Source organism: Thunnus maccoyii, chromosome 7 (assembly GCF_910596095.1).
Source record: "Thunnus maccoyii chromosome 7, fThuMac1.1, whole genome shotgun sequence".
Taxonomy (NCBI): Eukaryota; Metazoa; Chordata; class Actinopteri; order Scombriformes; family Scombridae; genus Thunnus; species Thunnus maccoyii.
The window spans coordinates 26,769,954-26,792,489 of record NC_056539.1 but is presented as its reverse complement, the minus strand read 5'-3'; the positions used below and the strand labels follow the sequence as shown (position 1 = coordinate 26,792,489).

Genomic DNA, 22,536 nt, shown 5'->3' with positions numbered 1-22,536 from the left:
GGTGTTGACAACTGTGCGTCTGTAACAGACTCATTGGATGTTCCGTGTTGACACTGATCCCTAAAATCTTTACTGGAGTCTGAGGAATCTTGGGATTTCCCCCTGGCACACAATCTGTGGTTTTTAATTGAGCTTTTTTTTGTTTTTTCTATCCTCCCTCCTCACCCTCCCTTCCTTCTCGTCCTTTTCTTTTTCTCTCCTCTTCTGCTGAGGGCGTATGCTGAGCCTTTCTTCACATGTGTTAATGCATCTACATGTAGACAAATATCCTGTTATTACATGGGATACTCAGTCTTTCCATTCTGTTTTAGTCATGTCAGTACATGTAAGCATCATATCCTCGTCTCATCCCAGACACACAGTAAAAGCAGAGTCAAGTCTTTGTATACACAGTGATTAGCAGGGATGCACCTTATGATCTTTTGTTGTTTATTGGTGCATCTTTCTAAAGAATATAAGCAGTTTCCATGGTGATAGTGTTTGAGATGTTTGAAAAGAGATCCGTGAATCAAGGCAGGGTCTGTCTTATGAAAGCAAGATTAGTTCATTTTGGCTTTGCAGTTCTATGAAGCTTTCTCACTTTGTTTTGTGCAGCATGGTTAACTCCCTGTTGAGCATGTTAAAAAGAAACACGACACACCCACTGACAAATCAACTCACTTCTCTAGTTTACACTCATATGTTTCAGGAGCAGTTTTGCACAAATAACAGATAGTAGGTAGACCATATTCAGATAGCAGATTCTTCTATTTCCATCAGTAATTGGTTCAGCGTAGCCTATTACACGCTTGTCAAGCACTTCAGAGCATCTGTACATATAAGGAGCCCTAAGTCTACAGAGGCAGCACTGTTGTTCTCTCCAGTAAAAACATGAAGCTTAACTTTACCATCAGAGAAACTAATGTGGTGGCAACAAATATAATATTTCATCTGTGAGACCAAAATTTATCTTCCAAAAGGAATTATATCATATATATTTTATATTATGATATGATTATGATATATGATATAATATATATACATATATTATATCATATATCAAAAAAGGCTACAGCCAGCGGCTCCTCAGACCTCCGTAAACGTCAGAGCAAATTTACAAACAGGCATTATTCAGAAAAATTGATGACATATTAGAAGTCTAAATGCTCACTTTCTCACCTGAAAAAATATTAAAACTTACTAAAGTGACACAATAACGGTCCTAGAGTGAAAATTACAACTTTTACTTGGCTCAGCCGTTGCTGTTGGTTGGTGCAAAATGCATTCTGGGATACTTGGCTATCCCAAGTTCACACAAGTCAGCTCCCAATGTATGCCAGATAAAACAGATGGAGCAAGAACACTTCCGGTCATTTGGACCCTACTTGTCTAGATGCAGACTTTGAATTGGAACAGAACAGTACTTCAGCTGTTACCAGTGACATTTCACAAGAACAACAAAGCACAAGTACAGACAAGAAAGCAGACTGAGAGAGAACTACAGGTGCCAGATCTTGATTACAGTGTTATACTGTATTATATTACGTGTTATACATGAATGCACAATGTCTTCTTTGTTTATCAGAGTGTGTTAAGATTTGTTAACAAACTAAGTTGACTGGCCATGTCTGTCCATGCATTTGTTGAGTCATTAGCATATTTTGAGGTATAAAGCCATCACAGGCAAACTTCCATCACATCTCTGCAGTTCATCTTCCAATCATTATCTCAGGTCACAAGACACATATTTGCTGTGTGTCCCTAACATACACTAACCACATGTACCACTAACTTATGTACACAATGTTACAGTCACAAAGACCTTCATCAAATGTTCTTTTTCTATAGCCATTATGTTTAATCATTTACAGTAAAATGCCATTTCCCCCTGCATTGGCAGCAGAAAAACCATTACTGAAATAATGCATCTCATCATGAAACATAAGAGCAAAACTGGTAGTAATATTTTTTCCCCATACTCACTCCAGGCTACAGAATATATCGAGTGTCAGCAGTACAATCTTTAATTTATTTAGTTTATTTTCAATTCTATTGATTTTTTTTTAATATTATTATAGTATTCTTTTTCCTCGCTGCATCATGTTGGTTTTTTCGCCTCACTAATGACCTAATTTTCCCATGAGGATTAGACGCTCTTCTTATCTTAAATTATATACGCTGCTCTTGATCTTTTGATGTAATATAATGCCTATTTTATGTGAACATGCTAGATTGGAAACAGAGACAGTTCAGAAGCACTTTTGTGAGAGTGGTTATCATGGATTGCCAGTGTTAGGTTTAATGCAACTAAGTAACACAGTGTCACACTGCGTTGAACTCGCTTTGTAAGTCAGACCTGAGGACTAGAACTCTTTGGCTTGAATCAAACCTTCACCAAGATATTACCTTTAATCCAGAAGGATGTGTGCATTAAAACATGATCTATGTGGGAACTTTGAAAAAGTTTTGTTTTGGGAACTTCCAGACTTTATGCATCGTGTGAAGTTTCTGGGGTGATCTGATTCCAGACCAGCAGATTAAACATGTCTCCAGAGGCTGGAGGTCTTCACCACTACACCATCTCTTTGCATTAGTCAAGTCATTTTAGATTTGTCCGCCTCGTTTCTGCTGTCTGGTTCCCACAATCCCTTTCCCTCATTGCCATTGCCAGAGAGTGTTTGTGTTTTTTAGGGTGTGGAGTCAGTGGTTACTGAGTTGGTGGCTGATTGTATTAGCTAGCAAAGTTGCTTTGTAACATGGAAAAAGATGACTCATGAACCGCTGTTTCTTCCTCTCTTTTGCTTTTCTCTCACTTCATCACCCTTTTGATCCACCCACCCCAAACCCTCACACAGACCAAATGATGTGCCCACGCTTATATTAAACTTTAATGTGTGAGATGATTAAGAATGACAATCAAGGATGACGTTCATTTACTGTTTTCACACTATTTTTTCTGATTAATTATTTGAAAAAAGTTGCGAATATCTGCAAAAGAGAAACTAGTGCTAAAGAGAAACTACTAATATGTATCATTTAAATACTCCATTTAACCTACTGCATTTCAAATGTTACTGAGTTAAAGTAAATTGAAAAATAATGGTCAATACAAAAATGGTCCCTTTCAGTGGCTTCAACAATAGTTTCTTTGATGTAGAAGCTCCATCGATGGTTTTATGTACAGCAGTGAATCACATCATATTCGCATATAGTCACCAGTAACTACAGTTATGTGATTAGTGCAATGAAGTAAAAGATACAGAATTTCCTCTTAAATACAAGTAAAAGTGTAAAATCTGACAAAATTACCACCTGTAAATTGTATTTACGGTACAGTTAGTTACTCTATTTTCAACCCCTGGTAAGTGCTCAGTCATTTCTAAAAAAGAATATCTTTTACATTCCTTAAATCATCTTACTGCCTTGCTGAAACCACTAATACAGTGACTATAAACTGAATCTATTCTTAATAAAAATCCCTGTGACTTAAACAATGTGATTAAGATTAAGATCAGTCTACCAGAAAATGATCTCATGTCACTATAGTTGAGTGTCTCAAGTGACTCCTCTACTTGAACAGAAGTCTTCTTTGTTTGTTTTTTTTTGCCAGGAGTAAAGTTATTTTAGTGTGTGTGTGTGTGTCCATGCACATGAAGTGAATCACTACACCCTTTACTGAACACACTAGTATCTTGACTGTGGGAAAACTGGGGCAGGAGAGCAACACACACACACATACACACACACACATTCAGAGAACTGGGACAGAAAGTACTATATGTCTCTCTTGTTCTGTAGTTATGCAGGTCGTGTGGTTGGCAGCAGCTTAAAAGCCCAGAGGGAGAACCCAGAGATGACCGTCCGTAATACAGATCCTGTCCTGAAGGGGGCGAAACAGAAACTGGAGCAACTAACACAGGTACACACACACATGATCATTTCAAATTAGGACAAGTGGGTGAGGTAAATGTTTGCAAACACTATTCTCACTATTTCTTACTTAAACAAAATCTTCATTTGCTTTCAGTGACTTCCAAGTTTTATGTTAAGAGGGATCATATTCATCTGTTTCCCACACTAGTGGTAGGGCCAACAGATAGCAGTGTTGCGTCTTAATAACTACCGTGCAGATTATCATCTAATTGGTATGAATATTTATGGTCCTCAGATGATGATTCATAATGATTTGTTGACCTTTCTTCAAGTGCCACCATCTGGTCAAAATTTCTCTGCCAACACTTGAAAAATAATGGCTGGATCTCTCTGAAATTTGCAGTGAATGTTCAGGATCACCAAAGGGTGCCGTCTTTGGGGAGCACTTGACCTTTCCTCTAGCACCACCATTAGAGAAAAATAATCTCTCAAACACTAAAAATATCAAATCTAATAGGCCAGAAACACTTTTCATATTCATCACTCCATGAGCTTTTTTTTCTTTTTTCTAGTGCTGCTCTCAGGCCAAAATGTCAAGTTTGCATCAGCAGGAACTTTGTAACATACCTCATAATCTTATATACATGTCAGTGCATATCTGACAATTCTGACAATTCACATAATGCTTTTTCCGTGAGTTTGCATGATGGAGACAGGAACAGCTGCCTCCAACAGCTATAAACAGCAGTGTGTGTATCTGTATTTCTATCAGCCTTATTCAGTGAATTTATGACTTATAGGCCTTTGGGATGTCTGAGCTTTGGTATTTACATCTCTGCTTCATAGCATTATACTTATGTACCAAACATCTTGGTGATTTAATGATCACATTCACTGTTATTACAGCAGGTCTGGCATTTTTGGCTTATTTCTGCTTAAGAAATGGTTTAGGAACCCACAGTAATAACATTTAATTTTTTGGATTGATTATTTTAGATCTGCATAACCAGAACAGTTTTTTTTCTCTTTGTCTTCAACCAGTCTTTAACAATGTCAGCTTTTGATGTATTTTTGCACTGGGCTAGGTCCTGCACATGCTACAGCCTCTGCTGTAAACCTGTATTTTTATGTAGGTGTAGATAAAGTGAGATGAGAGTATAAGCAAGAGGATATGTGTGTAATTTCATAACTCTCCCATAGAGCATTAATATCTCCTGTCCTCACCTCAGCCATGACCATGACTTATGAACGTGGCATGGGTCAGCATCCTGCAGGTATAATGCACTCTGTCCTTCATGGATGGAGTTATGGAGGGCTTATCCAACCCATTCATATCAATACCCTAAATAATGATTCTTTTGTTAGTTTGATCTTTGGCTGTTATTATTTTAGTCATATTCCAAGATCAACCTCACAACCAAAGTGTGATGTGGCTGTTATGAAGCTGCAGCAGGGGCCTGGGTTCTGTGTGTGTGTGTGTTTTAGTGAGTGTGTGTGTATTTGAATTATTCATGTTGTGGGGACATAAATCTGTTTACACAGTCACATTGTGGGAACTTGCTTCCTTTTTGGTGACGCAAGTCCCCATAAAATAAATCATTACATTTTTGGGTGAAAACTTAGGTTAAGGTTAGGTTTGGGTTAGGCAAGCAGTGGTTATGGTTAGGGTAAGTCCCCAGGAAATGAATGTAAGTCCATGTAATGTCCTCTGAAGTGATGGAAACATGATCTGTGGGTGTGTTTCTGTCTCTGTGAGTGTGATGTCTCAGATGAGCCTCATCTGGCTCTCAATCATCTGTTATCACCTCTTGTGTGAAGCGCTGCTTAATCCAATAAACTTAAATGTCAGCACTCTAAACAGATGTAGATAATAACATGCAATAATAAATTAATTAATTCAACAATTACACAGAATTTATGCTGCGCTCTCAAAGCTCTGGACAGCATGGTAATACGGTGATACAATTTGCATGGATGATTCATAAAATCATATCAAAATGATACATGAAGGTTATTCATAATGATGATTCATTATTGGTACTAAGGACCATGTGATTGTGTTTGGGACCCTTAGAGAGTAAATCAGGCTGTCAGCTGAACTGATAGAAACAGACAGACCAACTGGAAGCCAGACAAGTAAACACAAACTGGAAGAAAAATCAAACAAACAAGCCAAGAGGACAACACAGAAACATATGGTGTTTCTGCCTTTGAAGAGTTTTTATCTTTAGCTATAACTATAAAATAAATGAAGACAGAGTTCAGATTTCCAGGTGTTTGCTTGTAGGGTCAAGATATCAGTTTAACTTGAATAAGTGGTACCGATGACATGTTTTCATGTAGCAGCAAGTCACGCTCACCGAGTGCTTAATCGTAATGTCAAGTGGGAAATTGTAGTTTGTCAAGAAAACCTGATAAATTCTGTCAAGTGTCGTTGGTGGTGATGGAATATTCATGGAAAAAAATCATAGGATGGGACATGCTAGATTTACTTTACTCTTTTTGCTGTTGAAGCTCTTTCTGTGCTCCGTCTAATTTTGGTGGGGAGTCCATTAATCATGTTGCATTTACGTGGAGGAAATGCCGAGTCAGCATCCCCTCGTGCCACATACACAAACACACAGCACACATGCACCATATAATTACTTATGTATGAGATTTGCTCTCTCCAGCCCATTAGATCTATGTAACCCGTACATGTCCTGTTAGTCTGTGATTTAAAGAACATTGAAGTTTCTAACATGATTGCAAGAACAAAGACCCAATGAGGATAAGAAAAGTAAGATCCTTTTATTTTGGACTTGTAATACATGCCCGTTAGATGGATGATGGTAAATGCTAACAGACCACAACATGAAGCAAAGGGAAAAATGCAAATATAACACAACCCATATGCATCGCAAACTATTTTCAGTTCCAAATTGTGTGCAGTCTTTCCATCTTTCTGATAAATTGAGAAAATGCAAGTCTGTGCACACAAACTCTGTGTGAAACTACACACTATGAGCCGTTACTGTCCTTTGAACAAGTTTAAAGTCACCTTCGGAAATCCAGGGCCTGGGCTGTGCTTCTTTCATGCTAACTGCCCCAGTGCCTTCTCTGTGCGGGAAGCCATTCATCTGAGAGCGCACATTAATGCACACCATTTATTAATTATTAGTCATGCCTGTCATGTGTGCCATTTACACACTCGCACAGCTAGGACGAGAGGAGGAACAAAATATGAAAGAGGACAAAGAAGCATCCTTGGAATTTTAATTATATCATCAGCCATGTTTTTGAGGTCTGTCTTTCCCTCTCTCTCTTCTTATCTTTCACTGTCCCATTTTGTATTAGGTGTTAATTAGACCTTTTGCAGCAGCGGGCTCTGTTTCATGCAAGGTTTGCCCTCTAATGGGATTCTATTAGTGTAGTCACTCACTTATCCGGGCAATTAAAATTTTTATGTACATGCTCAGCCAATCAGGATAAGCCTAATCAACCTTGTGAGGGCTGCTCATACACAGAAAAGGGCAGTGGCTTCACCGCTCCTCATCCACTTTTGTCTTAAGTGACAGCACATATCCAATGATAGCTTCATTAGACGACTTGGCAAAATTCTGCTCGTCGTGAAGGTTTTGGTCTAGCCCGGTATCCAAAGGAATTAAGTTTGCATTGGGTGTAACAGCTGATTTTGCAGTGAACAATTTACATTAGGGCTACAGCAACTGTCTTCATTATCGATTCATTTGTAGATCTTTTTTTTTTACTCAGTCGATTGTTCAGTGTGTTTCGTATAGTGTTTATTTATATAGCACTTTTCAAAAACTACAAACTACATTAAATATTAGAATAAGTTCAGTGCAATCAAGAAATAGAATATCTTAAAATAGATTCAATTAAAAAAAGGAAAAAATTAATTAAAAGTCAAAATGTCAGTGAAAAAGGTCTTCACACATCTTGTTTTGTTCAACCAGTAGTACAAAACTCAAAAGATATTCAGTTCACAATGATATAAAACTGAGAAAAGCCACACATCCTCATTTGAGAAGCTGGAAAAGAGAATGTTTGGCTTTTTTTTTTTAATAAATGGCTTAAATCATTAATCAACTATCAGAATTTGTTTGTTATTTTTTATGTTGATCGACTGATTGATTATTCAAATGATTGTTTCAGCTCTAATTCACATCCAATGAAAATGTTCACTGCTGAAGGAAGTAGTGGGTGTGGTAACCCTTTTCATGCCAGAGGCTTGAGTGTGCAATACCAGAGACCAGTAGATAATGTTGGCTTTTTCTAACCATGACCGTGATCTTTTACTAATCTTAGCCAAAAGTTTTGGTTGCCTAACCAACCTTAACTTAATCTAGATTTTCTCTAAATCCACATTTTCTCTGACGTTGGAGTTGTTGCTTGGTCACCAGTATAAGGCAGCCCCTGCAGTGTTTCATAGAGGGTTCATCCTGAGTGGCTTGCGTTTCATTTTTTTGTGTGCAATGACTACTTGTCAGGTCAGTATTACAGGGCTGCACATGTGTACATGCAACTAGTTGTATAATATGTTACTATTAATCTTCGACACAGCAGAGAACAAGCTACGTACATCATTGATTGTCTTGGCTGATATGTTTCAGTTAAGTGGTAAAGCTATCGCCCACCATTTCTCATTTTTGTTTACTTTTAGAAAATATCTTAAACTTACAATGGTAGCTTACCAATTAAAGAAAAGTAATTATTTTAATTACCTTTCCATCCCTCATTATTTTGAATTAGTCCTGTCTTCCTTGCCTTGAGCTTTTAGGAGACGTGTTTAATTTTTCCATCTTCCAACTCTTCTGCACAGATTTTCAAAACAAATCAAATAACCAAAAGTCCTCATGTTATCCACTGACTAAGTTTTTCCCCTGCCATTAATTAGATAGGACAGACCACTCTGGAGCTGAATAATTTAACTTGTAGGTCTATTAGTTTCACCGAGTTACAGAGTTTCAGTGTCGCATGGCCCAAATTCTGTTTAGATTCAATCCTTTCCACATGACTTGTAAAACACAGTCCTGGTGGAAACATTGCTGTAATGTATTTTTGTCCTCCCTCAGCCCTCATTTGCAGTCTGATGACATGATGGTGAATCACCACACAGAGTCTAGTCTGTCTCTAATCCCCTTGGACATGCTGTCATATAATAACCTTGGTTCCCCTTGTTTCCAAGGCTGCCCCACACCTACTGTATGGTGGAGGCCAGATGTCCCTCCTTATGCATACAGCCTGTATCTATCCAGAAGAGTCCAAACCTAAGACATATGTGCAGAATGTCACCAATGGCAATTTTGTCCCTAAAATAAAAAATAGTAATTAGTGATATACCTCACAGTGTCAGGTCAATGGTTTTTTCACAATTTCCCTAACATTGAGTGCGTTTACATGGCACTAGTATCCCAGTTTTGAGTCTTATTTTGGTATGTCGTTTACATGGAACATGAGAAACCTGGTTATTGCAATATTGCAATTGACACAGATCTCATGATCTCACGACACACATGCCTTTTTCATCTTTGCTTCCTCCGATGTAAAATTTGTGATTTTCAAACAAAGGAACAGCAGTTGTTTTTTTTTCAAGTTCAGATGGGCTGAGGCACAGACCATAACAAGGTCAAAGCAGCACTTTTCACAGACGGTCTGTGAATGCACCGATCATCATCTGTTTGAACCGAAAGCGTGCAACAATATTCATTCAATAATCATTGCGATGCACATTTCAGTTGAGCAGCCAATCACAATGATTTGTGAATCATGAACCCACTGAGCAAGAGTGGAGCAAGTCTGGAGAGACTGCGGTGTTAGCATTGTTTCTCACTGTGCGGCTCACTATGTCTGCATTACAGTTATACTAACGTTAGTCAACAATGTTTCAATCTTCAGTGAGTAAGCACCAAAACCCCTCCCCCCACCCCTCCCAGGAACAAATCTCACTCCAAGCAGAAGTCAGAAGTTGGCAGCCCTGTGTAAACACGCTCAGACAGAACAACAGTTGCTATCATCATATATAATTGGTATCATATACTTAATAACAAGACTTTATAGTCTACAGCTAGCGGCGAGGCTGTACCTAGACACAGTGGTGCTTTTAGCTAAATGCTTACATCAGCATGCTGAGCATATCCATGATGGTAACATGCTCATAATGACAATGCAAACATGCTGATGTTAAGCTGATGTAATCTTTATCATGATCATCATCTTAGTTTAGAGTCTTAGCATGCTAACATTTACTAATTAGCAGTAAACATAAAGTACAGCTGAGGCTGTTGGTATTGTCAGTAGTTTTGCAGGTATTTTGTTATAAAGTACAAATAAATATAATAATATAAATAAATATTTTGACCTGATGATGGTGCTAGAGGAATGGTCAGGGGGTCACCAAAGTTATTATAATTCATCTTTAGAGAGACAAGAATATATGTACCAAATTTTACAGCAATCCATCCAATAGTAGCTGAGACATTTCACTTAAAACCACAAAATGTGAACCTCATAGTGGTGCTAGACGAAAAGTCAGGGGATCACCAAAGATAATTAGGTTTCATCCTCTGGGCACCATAGATATCTGTCACATTTCATGGCAATCCATCCAAGAGCTGGTGGGCCAAGTGACTGACCGACACATGGCTCTAGGGATGGCAATGTTGGCCTGGCAAGTCATTTTCAGCTGAATGATCAGCTTGTTAATCACATATGCTGTAGTTGTAATGTCTCTGAGCACAGGAATGTGACTCCAGAACAATGCAGCAGTTTAAAAGGCATAGAGTTCTTCTCTTGAATCAAAGCAAGGTTCGGCAACAGGCAATCAGTCAGCTAGGGCAAACAAAGCAGGCAAGGAGCAGGCTGGCTGAAACACAACAGGAACACGCTTGGGTCAAAAAACAGGACTGAGTGCTGGAAGGCTAAGACTGAGTACATTAGACGATCTGGCAGATGACTGGGGAATGAGGGCCGGTACTAGGGAGATAATGGGAGAGGAAAACGAGGGTAACTGCAGGGCAGGTGAGAGTTGCAGGGTCTGATATGACAGGAGATGTTAGTGGCAAAGAAAAAAGGCAAGGATGAGCAATGAAAACTAATCAGAGGTGACAGTCACGATAGTAGTCACGTCTGTTTACATGACCACTCCATACGTTTCTCCGTGTTCAAGTATGAAAACATACAGTGCAGTATAACTATGTGTATGTTTACTGCTGCACATTTCCAGGGTCACAGTGTGAGGAAATACATATAGTATTTGCCTGCTCAGTCAGGCACCACAATATAGTAACAGCTTATACCATATGTTTTTGTGTTAAAGGGATTATCATTTGCAAGGCAGAGTAAGCCATCTTTAAATCCTGGAAAGTCGTATGGATTTTAGCTGTCTAGCAGCAAGCCAACAACAAAATTGTGGTATAATTACTTTTACCATCCATGGGATTGAATTTCTGAAAGAATGTTTGCAATTATAAAAAAACAAAAGTTTACTCTCACTTTTGCCTTTGGTAGTATTTAATTTGCCAGACATATTTCATCATTGGAAGTAATATAAATCATTATGATAGATGTTACCATCTTTGTGGCATCAGCCTATCTGTGTATATAAAAATGTTATCTTAGAGAAAAAAAAAATAAAATAAGATGTCACATATATCTGTTTGCTTTATCTCTGTCCCCAGCAGTCATTTATATATTACCCACTTTGACTCTCTACAATACACATTCATCATATTGTAAACCAATTATAAACTGCTGTCACTGTGTATGTGTGAATATCCAATAATTTTTGTGGTTTTTGGTGGAAACTGCGTAGATCTTTTTTCAGTCTCTGGAAAGTTGAGCGTTAGGAAACATGAGGTTTTCATTCAGCATTCAAATTATGTAACAGGCTCCGGCATCTACGCTGTGACTTAACTGAGCAGCGGATAGTATGGATTCAGCATGACCTCAATTACCCTTTAGTGTACTCTGTGACCTATTTGTGTGTGACAGAGAATAAAGTAACAGAGAAAAAATACCTTCCTTCTTGTTCTTGCCCTTCTCTTTTGTGATTGCTCTAGTATCTTGATCATTAAATGAATAGGTCCACGTTTGGGTCAATACATTTATTCGCCCCCTTGAATTACAGTACCAGTCAAAAGTTTTTCACGCACTTCCTTGTGAAGTGAATGGGAACATGTGTCCAAACCTTTGACTGGTACTGCAGATGAGAAAATTGATACCACTCTCTACTGTATGTTTCTGTTCAACATGAAGACAGTTCTTTTCATTATTCATTTGTTAGCACATTTAAAAAACTTTTTATTATTTTAGAAAAAAATTATATGATTTGTGTATCCATTTGTATTGCCTATATACTGTATACTCAGCTATACATGAATTCAAAGTGAGCAATGCTTGTGCAGGAGAGGTAAAAACTCAAGATGAACAAAATTTCAATTAACAAGAGTAATGAGCCAGGAGAAAGTTGGCCTAGCTTAGCATAAGGGGAAACAGCTAGTCTGCTTCTGTCCTGGACTCTCTGCTGGTTGCCTGGCAACCTCATGGTGACAACAAAACTCCAGGAAGTCACTGCTCCTGACCACATAACTCCTGTAAAACCACAACTTGTCGTTTTTACACTTTGTTTTTTTGTAAAACAAGATATAACATGTTAATTAGTGAGCTTACGAGGTGGATGTTTATCTTTGGACAGAGCGAGGCTAACGGTTGTCGCATGTTTTCTGTCTTTATGCTAAGCAAGCTCACTAGCTGCAGGCTTCAGACAGACGCAATGATGATGATATCTCATTTAACAATTGGAAAGAAAGCAAATAAGTGTACTTTTCCAAAATGTTGAAATATCGCTTGAAAGTATACTTTCAAATCCCCCTCCAGTCAAAAATATATTTTTCTTCTTATTCCTGCAGTTGGATGTTTGAGCTTCACTGTGCAGAATGATGTATGTGCAGAGTTTGACACTAGACTGTTTTCACATTCATCTGCTGAAAGTGGAAAGTTTCTCTGTGCTCATTGAAAATCTGATTTTAAGGGGCAGGCCTACGAGCATGATTTATGACATTGCAAATAGTTTGGAAGCCAATTCTAGTTCAATATTCAAGTTACACAAGTGTAATGTGGAAACTTGAAGCTTCCAGTGCACATACACTGAGAATGGACTTTACAGTGAAGTAGAAGACATCTTTTGTTCAGGAGTTAAACTTCTGAAATTAAATATTAATACATTTTGCATATTTATAGATTTCTAATGAGGGAAAAGGAGTAGATGTCATTTTAAGGATTTTAAAGTGGTAATTATACTTTTTTGTGGAAAAACCATATGAGACACACATTATTGTTTCAAGCAGAGTATTTGTATGTCTTAATACATGTCTGGAGGGGATCTTTAAAGTATCATCAGAGCACACTGTGTCTCTGACCTTTTAACTCATAGCTATTAGCTGTTTGTAATGTCTGCAATCTTTGAGTTGAAGCTTTTCCTCCTCTGCATCCCCAAGTAAAACAAACTGTAAATGTGAGTTTTAGCGGGTGTTTTTTGAAGTGTGTGTGTAATATGTTTAGACATTTGTATGTGTGTGTGTGTGTGTGTTTTATTTAGGAGCTGTTAGTGGAGCTCGGGTGGGCGAGCAAAGCCAGAGGGAGGGTGGAAGAAGAGGAGGGAGGGAGCGCACAGACAGAGAGAGGCAGCGGAGACGACTGTGATGATGAAGATGGCTGTGAAGCATCTGGTGAGGAGAACGGTGAGTCACACAGACACACACACATACACATATATACACACACACAGACGAATGCGCTCGCAAAATTGGATAAACAAATATTAGCAAACATTCGACCACACATACTCGAATACATTACATGTATTGATGTGAACGTGCAAGTTTGTCATTTACTTAAAATATTGAGATTCTGATTCATACGTAACACATCAGCATATACACACACGGACACACATCAAATAAAAAATAACACACACACACAATTCATTGGTCTGGTGGAGGCTTTAAAATGCTGCAGCCTCCACATATCTTGTGCCAGCAGGGAAATGCCCAGAGGGAGGGATAGTACTGAGAGATGGATTCAACTGTCCTCTCTCTCTCTCTCTCTCTCTCTCTCTCTCTGTTCCTCTCTCACTTTTTCCATCTCTCTTTATGCTGGTCTCAGCAGTTTTTTTTTTTTTTTCCTACTCAGTCGGGATAAAGGATGCACTAACAACCAGGTCACCCCAAAAACAGAGATGGAAAAATAAACTGTAATTATTCATTTATCTCTTGACTTATTCATCGTGCATATGCTTATACATAATACATGGGTGTCACAGTGAGATCTGGGGACCCATCTGAGCCTCGAGGTAATCCCACAGAGTCAATGCAGTTTAAATTTGCTGTAATTTAAATTGTTGATGAGAAAATGTTACTTTGTGTTGAGGTTAAATGGCCAAATGTTATGTCCTTGACCTGAAAACATTTTAGGGGCTGTTTCCTACAGGTTGACAAAGTATGTGTGCTAGGTCCCTTCTTATATTGGGGTAAAGAGAGGATTCAGCAAAAAAAAACAAAAAAACTAGGTCTTAAAATTGTCTCTAAGTCTCCAGTAAGTACGCTCTGTTATGGAACATTGCATAGTCCTTGTCAAATATTATGTTTTAAGGGTCTTTAGGGAGTTAAAGTCCTCTGGTTATGAAGAAAAAAAGTAAAAATAAAGTATACTATAAATGTAAAACATCATTCCTGGTGGGTCAGCTTTATTTAGGTTGGAGTAATGGCTTGTAAAATATGAATGGAATATGATTGATTTATTGATTTGTTTATTCGAGTGTCCTGCACGTATTCTGGTCCCCGGGCCATATGGGCTTACAGCGAACTAGCCAACAATAATAACCAGGATGACATGGTTGTCACATGACAAATCATGATGTACAGTTCCACGACTTCAAAAGGAGTACATTTCAAAATATTCAATTCACATGACAGAAATGTCCTGTGAGGATATATACAGTGTAGCTTTTGTAGCTGCCGTGCATTTTCTCGCCTGAACTATAACCTTCACATTAAAAAGCCAACTCAACATATCAGCTTCAGACAACCAAAACAAATCATGATTCTTTGACTGAATATGACTTTTAAATGAAGTCTTATAGCACCTAAGCGCTCAGTTTCACATCCTAAGTATTTCTCTGTAACATTAAAGATTCTTGACTTAAAAAATAAACAAAGTTAAACACTCAAAAACTTTGTTAATATGCTAACAAATGGGACTGTGTCAATCAGATTTGAATGACAATAATTCGTATATTGCTACAATCTGATTGGTGAGTTGAAATAGGTTACCAGGGCTGTTGCCGTAATTTTAGAAATACTGAGGTCATCTGCCAACATAAATATATATTATTTATGTATTTTTTAATCTTCTTAGCCTGAAAATAGTCAAAATTATAAGATCATTTCTGAAAAACAGTAATGGTGGCTTTTAACAACCCACCCTGTGTCACTTTAAATAGTAACTTAAAAGATACGGCTACCAATTTTCTTTGTTTTTTTTTACTGTCAACTAATCTCATGCAGCCAAAACAACAATGAATCGATCCTACTTACGAGCTAACAAACCGCATGCACAGGAATGCATTTCTGTTTATGGAGCTTCACTGGCTTTGTTTTGCTACATATCACAACTTTTTGACTTTGTACTACATTGTACATTATAAAGGACTTTAGTATAAAGTCAAGAGATTGTGATATATAGCACAACAAGTAAACAAAGCTCTGTAAACAGAACTGCGTTCCTGCACATGCACAGTGGCACCTGCCTTACAGGTAACTACTCTCCGGAGACTCCGGAAAACGCGATCGCTGTTAAACAGAGGCTGGAAGGACAAATAGTCCTCAAAGGCTGCTCACATACTGTACCATAGATGCCCCTTGCTTTATGTGCTATGGAAAGCTTTACAGTCTGTATCTATCTTTAGCTGGAAAAAACACATATGTTGATTAACAAGAAGACCCAGGCCACCTTTATGGTGACAGAACTTTCCATGACACCCAAGTGGTTTGCGACCAGAGTTTCTACGGTCGTATTGGTGATGACCTGGGCCAATTATTTTCAGGTCAAATCAATAACGTCATAACAGCGTTTGTTGGTGGTGTTTTTGTCATCTCAGTAGGATGGAAATTTTCTAGTACTGAATCGAGTAGAAACCTCGTGTTGGAGCTGTGCTTGCTTCATGGGATTGATAATTTGATTTTCTAAACAAGGGTTCATTCTTCTGCATCATCACCTCGTTACACATGACAAGAGGTTGTGTCAGCACTCTGATGATGTCATCGGGCAGTGGGATCTCTGTTCCTGAGGGCAGGCTGTAATAAGTTTAAAGGTCATTGTTGCATTCATTATCCGTACACTGCCCTCGTCATCGCTCGAGTCAGGAGTGCGAAACTAAATTAGATCATCAATATGCGAGGTAATCTGTCCATCATCAGGAACTCAGTCTGTATGTGGTGTGTGAAGTTTTGCTCACAAATCCGACTGGTCCTGAAAAAAGGTCTCAATCTTAGGCCTGTGCAAAACCCTAATAGTGTGCTGCTGTTACTGCTCCAACTGTCCAGCAACAAACAAACCTGAAGAGACAATTTAAAAGAGCTTTATGAGGTAGGAGTGATTTGACTGACAGTGATCTCCTGGGAAACTTAAGCTGCCTTTAGACCCTGCAACAACAATGATCCTGTAAGTTTATTGCATTGTGTCACATTGTGCGAGATGGATCTAATAAAATCTCGATCAAAATCTGTGTCGGACTGCACTATATCAGTTTGAGGCTGTCAGATTGTTCACTCAATGCAAGGTGAATTGTAGCGCTACGATGTAAATAGAAAAAAGTACATGAAAGCGGAGACACGTCATGAGCTCGTGTCATTTTTCTGCGCTGCTCATATGGTTTGAAAATGCAGCAAAGTCACACAAACATCTTTGACGTTGTGTGCTATGGCTGTTTTAGGGAGAACAAGAGTGTTTTTTCCTTAAACTTTATTTAAAAAATGGCACCTACAAAATGTCACGCCGGCCAGTGTATTCTGAGTCATTTCATGTCATATTCTGATTGGTTGGTTTGTAGATGTGGGTTGTACAGTAGCAGCAGTCACATTACGACAATTTGGTCTTTAAGTTCAGACAATGTCAGAATTTTGCCTCCGGCTGTTTTTTGGTTGTCAAAGCTCCACATAAGTCGTCGGTTGACAAGTCTCACAGTGAGATCTAGGACCACCGTTTTGGATTGACATCCAAAGATTTTACCACGTTTCGCTCACGATTGTCGGCTTTCATCTCAGAAAGCAAAAAAAATCATACAGTTTAAATGAGCCTTCAGGCAAACAACCCTACAACTGTCATCAGAGTCTTATTCTGATTCTTATCTTGCTAAATTCTGAATGATGCGTGGAAATGCTTGACCGCACCACAACATTGTCAATATATAAACAGTCTATGTTGCAAAAAGGTAGGGACTCCTGCTTTAGGTATATGTTGGTTAAGATTTCCACTGAAGTTACAGGGTTTGATGTAGCACAAAATTAAAATCACAATAAAATAAAGTACCAAAGTGTCAACTCTCTGTATCGATGTTAATGACATTTACTACGTATAGTATATTTATTACTATTGTTTTTTGTGTCTGTGTTTTACAAGAACCAAACAGAATTTAAGCTTGAATTTTAGATATTCAATTGTGAACCAAGGTTTTTCAATTCAAAACATATAAAATAATAATGGTTGGCATGGTTAATGCACATAATTTATATTCAAGATTTATATGGCTTTGTTTGCAAAACATCATTATTTTTTGAACATGCAAACACTGATAGGGTAATTTTGAATGGGAGGCTGTTTTCATTTTTACAAGACTTGACTTTAACATTTATAACACCTCTTCACAGCACATGTATGATTAAATGTTTGCTTTGTTAGATTGCGTCGCCCCCTCATTTAACGGCTCTAAAAGTAAGGTATTTGTCGTGACATTTGTCATACCCTTCCCGGTAACCTTGATGTGTCAGATCTGTGGAAACTATCACCTCCCACTGGGCCTCAAACTGGTACACTGGCTATTTACAGAGAAAATTGCTGGTTATGACTTAGCGAGCTGGGGGCGTGCAGGGATTGTATCTTCCAAGCCACGGTGAATTCCTGAAGAAAGAATCACAATAAATAGTGACAAAGGGGGATTTTTCTGCATGTCTCTCTGCTCGTTGGCATCTCTATGCATATAAACAAGCCTCACAAGCACCGAAGCTGAAAGTGTGATGCGGTATCAACCAAACCAGACAAATCACAGACCACAACAAGCCGTTTATACTTTGAATTATTTGTACTTTTCATGCCTGGACTGTACATTAAATCAGTGGTTCTGAGTTAATGTATGAATAAAACACCATCAAATGCAAGCCACTTAGATTTTTTTTTTTTTGAAAGATCTGCCACTAAACCTGCCTGTCCACGCTCTCTGACTCTCTCTCTCTTTAAAATTCTGCCTACAAACCGCTTCTCTAAATCTGAATTGCTGAAATGTGGAGTTTATTATTCCACAGGAAAGGAAGAGCATGGAAACAGAATTATGCTTGCGTGAGAAAGATAGTGTTTGTGAGTTATGTGTATGTGCGCACACAAATAAATGTTTATGACTTCTTGTTTGTGTGTGTGCATGCCCTACATGTGCTTTATGTGTGTTCTGCGTAATCCAGTATATTTTATGGATGGCCCAGTTGTCTGTCTGACTGACTGAAACGGATCCAGTAGAGCGCTGTTTCTTGACTTACAATGTCTTTCTCAATATCAACCCGCTGTTTTCTTAAGAACACACATGATTGAGCTTAACTTCTCTTTCTCCCTCTATCCCTCAGCTGCAGATATGAACAGGGTGGAGTAAAATGAAGAAAATATTCTGCCTGTCTTGTAATTAATTCTCATGACATTTGGGCTTTATTGAATACCAGAAAGGGACAGTAGAAGTGGAGGATGGGAAGCGGAGACGAGGTGTTGCGGCGATATCAGCCAACCGTTGAAATCGACCCTCAAAACTACAACATAATGACAAACCCTGTGTTTTATTTATGCGGGACACGTAACAGTGGAAAGTTATTTTAGTCATGCTGAGACAGTACATAGCCTATTATTATTTGATTTAAGTCCATTTTCCACATCAAGGCATGTTGATCCCATCCCAGAGAAGGAGAATCGCTTGGCAAACAGCATTCAGAGATCAAAAACAAAGGAAAAATCCAGGCATCTCAACATAAGAGCAGTTAAGAGCAACAAGCTTAAGTTAGCTCTGTTTGTGTCTTTTTTTTTTTGTATGAAGGAATTTAAGAGAGAGAAAGTGAAGTCCAGCCAGAGAGATGGGTTTGTTCTCATACACCGTAGTCTTGAAATCAGTGTTATACTGAAGGTTAAAAATATGCAGTATATTTATTCACTGAGCTATATATAACTGCAGGTCCTGTCCACGGAGAGGCCCTGCTAATTCATCCTGAAATGTCTATGGAGTTCTGCATTACTATCAGCAGTCAGATACACCTTTCATACTGAACTTTATTCGCTATTTATTGTCAGTAGTTATATTTATCACTGTGATGAGATAATAAAAACACAAATGCCTGTCACAGATGCCACTATAAACACAGTCTGTTGCAGAGCTATTATTTGCCGGGGAGTTTTGACTTTTCTTCTCTCTTCCTTTAGTCATTTCTCATCCTCCCCTCCTCTGGAATTCACCAAGATTAAACTGATTGATTTTCTCTCCTCAAACCAGCACAATCCCTTCTTCAACTGCCCCTTCTCCGATCTCTCTGTCTCCCCAGACATATCCAGGTCCTGTAACGTCAATAATGTAAATGTAATCACAGCTTCTCTTCTCTTCTCTTCTCTTCTCTTCTCTTCTCTTCTCTTCTCTTCTCTTCTCTTCTCTTCTCTTCTTCTTCTTCTTCTTCTTCTTCTTCGGTGTAACAAATGATATGCTGCGTCACAGTAATTGCCATGCTGCAAGCTGTGATGTGGTGGTGGATAAAAAAGTGGGCAAACCGTAACCTCCAGGTATCCATGAGTCACATTACAACCGCTAATGTCAGTACGGTCTGGAAAGCACCGATTCTTTTCCCTCAAAAGACCGTGGGCTGGTTTGGATGCTGTCTTCTGTAACAGCATGCACAAATTCTTATTAGCTCCTTTATGTTGCAGTACATCAGAATAAGGTTAAGTGTAGTTTAATTTGCAGATAAAATGCTGTCAGTGTTTGGTTCTTATCATAAACCTGTACTAAGCATCATACAGATATATAACAGGATATTGCACATTGCTGAACCATTTTTCTATTTATTGCCTTGCTTCATGCATCTTCCCTCCGTTATCTCTGCCTTGCTCCTCTGGCCTCTCCCCCACTTCCCTGGGGCCAGATTCACAAAGCCTTTAGAAGCTATTTCATCTTAAAGGGAAAGGCCAGTGTTTTCCAGCGCTTGAACATGTTACCCCTCTGCCTGAGGACAGTTTGATCTGCATTCGTAAGCGTCCATTGCTGTCTGAAGGGAGCCAGAAAGAACAATAAAAAGTCTGGCGAGGCTTCTAATCTGCACTGGTGACTATAAAAGTTCCCAGGGCGAGCCTTTGGATGGGATTGATCAGTGCTATAAAATGAAACTGCTTTCTTTGTACATCCATGCGCTGGAAGAACATTAGGGTGTAAAACATGCTCTGAATGCAATCAGTATCCCACTGATACAGCAGCGTTACTCAAGAAATCCAGACTGAAGCAGTTTCTCTCTAACATATGAATATATATTTAAAAGCTATTTAAATCTGTAACCACTTACTCTTCATTTTATTGGTTTTCTCTTAGAAATAGCTTTGCTTTTAATTTGTCAAACATATGATTGTCATTTGTAGTTGACATTGTGAGTTTGTGTGATGTGCTACTGTGTGTTACTTTGTATTACGTGCCCTGTTTGTTTTTTGTTTCGTACTGTTCTGTTACTGTGCATGTATTTTACATAATTGTGACCTTCCAAGGGACTGCAGATGAAAATAAGCTTTAAGCTTTAACTCTGGTACAGTACATAAAATTGTAACATTATGTTTAATACTGCACATGGTCTACAGTGGCTGGTTTACCATGTTCCAACTCCCTGGGCCACTTAATCTGCAAAGTATCTTAGTTTTGACTTGTGTTCCACTGAATTGAATCCAATTTTCTTATGAAACATCACAAGGACACAGGGAAAACGTACAAAAATGTATTTGAAGTTACATTAAGCCTGGTTCATTACTAACTTGTTGTTGTATACCTCAACTGTAACACACATGTTATTACCCTCTATCTCATGCACACACGATATACACGTTATGCAAGGTCAAATGTTGTTTTTTAGCAGAACTTATCTGCAGATTCCTCTACATATTAGCACTATGTTTTTAGTGCATTTTTGCACATGCACATTAAAATTACCTTATGGCACAATCTACTGTCACAAACAACAAGAATATATGTTCAGAATAATAATAGAAAGTACACATAACCTTAGAAAAGTCCACCTGTATACTCTTTCAAAACATACTTAACCTGTACATAAGCTATACATAAACTGTTGCATGAACTTAAACAATACAAACATACAGAACACAAATACCAATATGTGCTTAAGTGGCTCTTACATGGTTCCTTACCAATAAAAATAAATACATAGAAAGTATTTTATTTTTACAAGTAGACTATAATGCAACCTAAAAAAATCTTTATATACAGGTAAGTTGCATTAGCAAATGTGTTTTTTAAAATGATTTTATATTTACATTTGATTTACACGCAACATAACAAAGACATGACATAGATAATTATGCAGACACACACCATAATATAAAGAAAAAAAGGATTGATAATCAATTGCAGGCATGGGATAGGAATGGGGAGGGGGAGAGGTTATTGTGGGGATTGGATGGGTGATTGGGGGGTTGGTACAAGATCAGTGGCACAACAAAGGCCAGGTAATACATTAGAATCTTAAACATCAGTATGACTATAGCTTATTTCATCGGGTTCATCTGAAAAGGCTATCTATAAGGCATCGTGGTCATTAATTATACAAAGCACAGACAGCAATCATAATACCATGGGTCTACTTCTTTTGGGAATACAAGTGGGGCTAAGCAAATTGCCTAAAGGCCATAAAGCGAATAAATTAGCACATGTTTTGTAATGTAATATCGCCCAGATTATTTTTTTTACCGACAAAACAAGGAAGCCTTAATATTGGCAGCAATTATGTCTCCTCCCAGTAGGCAAATCAAATTAGTAGCGCATAACACATTAGCATCTTTTGTTTTCCTTTAAGTGCTCCTGTTTTTCTGTCCTCCCTTCAGTGGTTTGATTTTGTTTTTGTTGCCCACGTCTCACAGTTCGGGGTATATTGACTACTGTAGGTACACACAATATAACAAACAAACACACACACACACGAAGAAATCAAGCAAGGAGAAGAAGGAGATAGGCATGAGCAGATACGATAGGACACACACTGTTACTCCTGAGAGGACGAGAGGGAGTAACACTGTGTGCATAAAAAAGGAAATCATAAATGATGGAGCTCACATGCTGTGTGTGTGTGTGTGCATGTGTGTGTTTAGCATGAGGCAATGCTTAATAAGCAGTAG

The 22,536-nt window shown here is 38.3% G+C and overlaps 1 protein-coding gene across 3 annotated transcripts in view; it reads left to right on the top strand.

Moving 5' to 3' along the window:
- LOC121900512 (glypican-5-like) overlaps positions 1–22,536 on the top strand; it is a 58,509-nt gene that overhangs the window by 23,267 nt on the left and 12,706 nt on the right. For 2 of the 3 annotated variants that reach the window (XM_042416926.1, XM_042416924.1), the window contains 2 exons: positions 3,778–3,898; positions 13,451–13,592. In XM_042416926.1, the coding sequence (XP_042272860.1) occupies positions 3,778–3,898; positions 13,451–13,592 (263 nt within the window). The remainder of the gene's footprint in view (positions 1–3,777; positions 3,899–13,450; positions 13,593–22,536) is intronic. The other variant, XM_042416925.1, reaches the window with a different exon arrangement.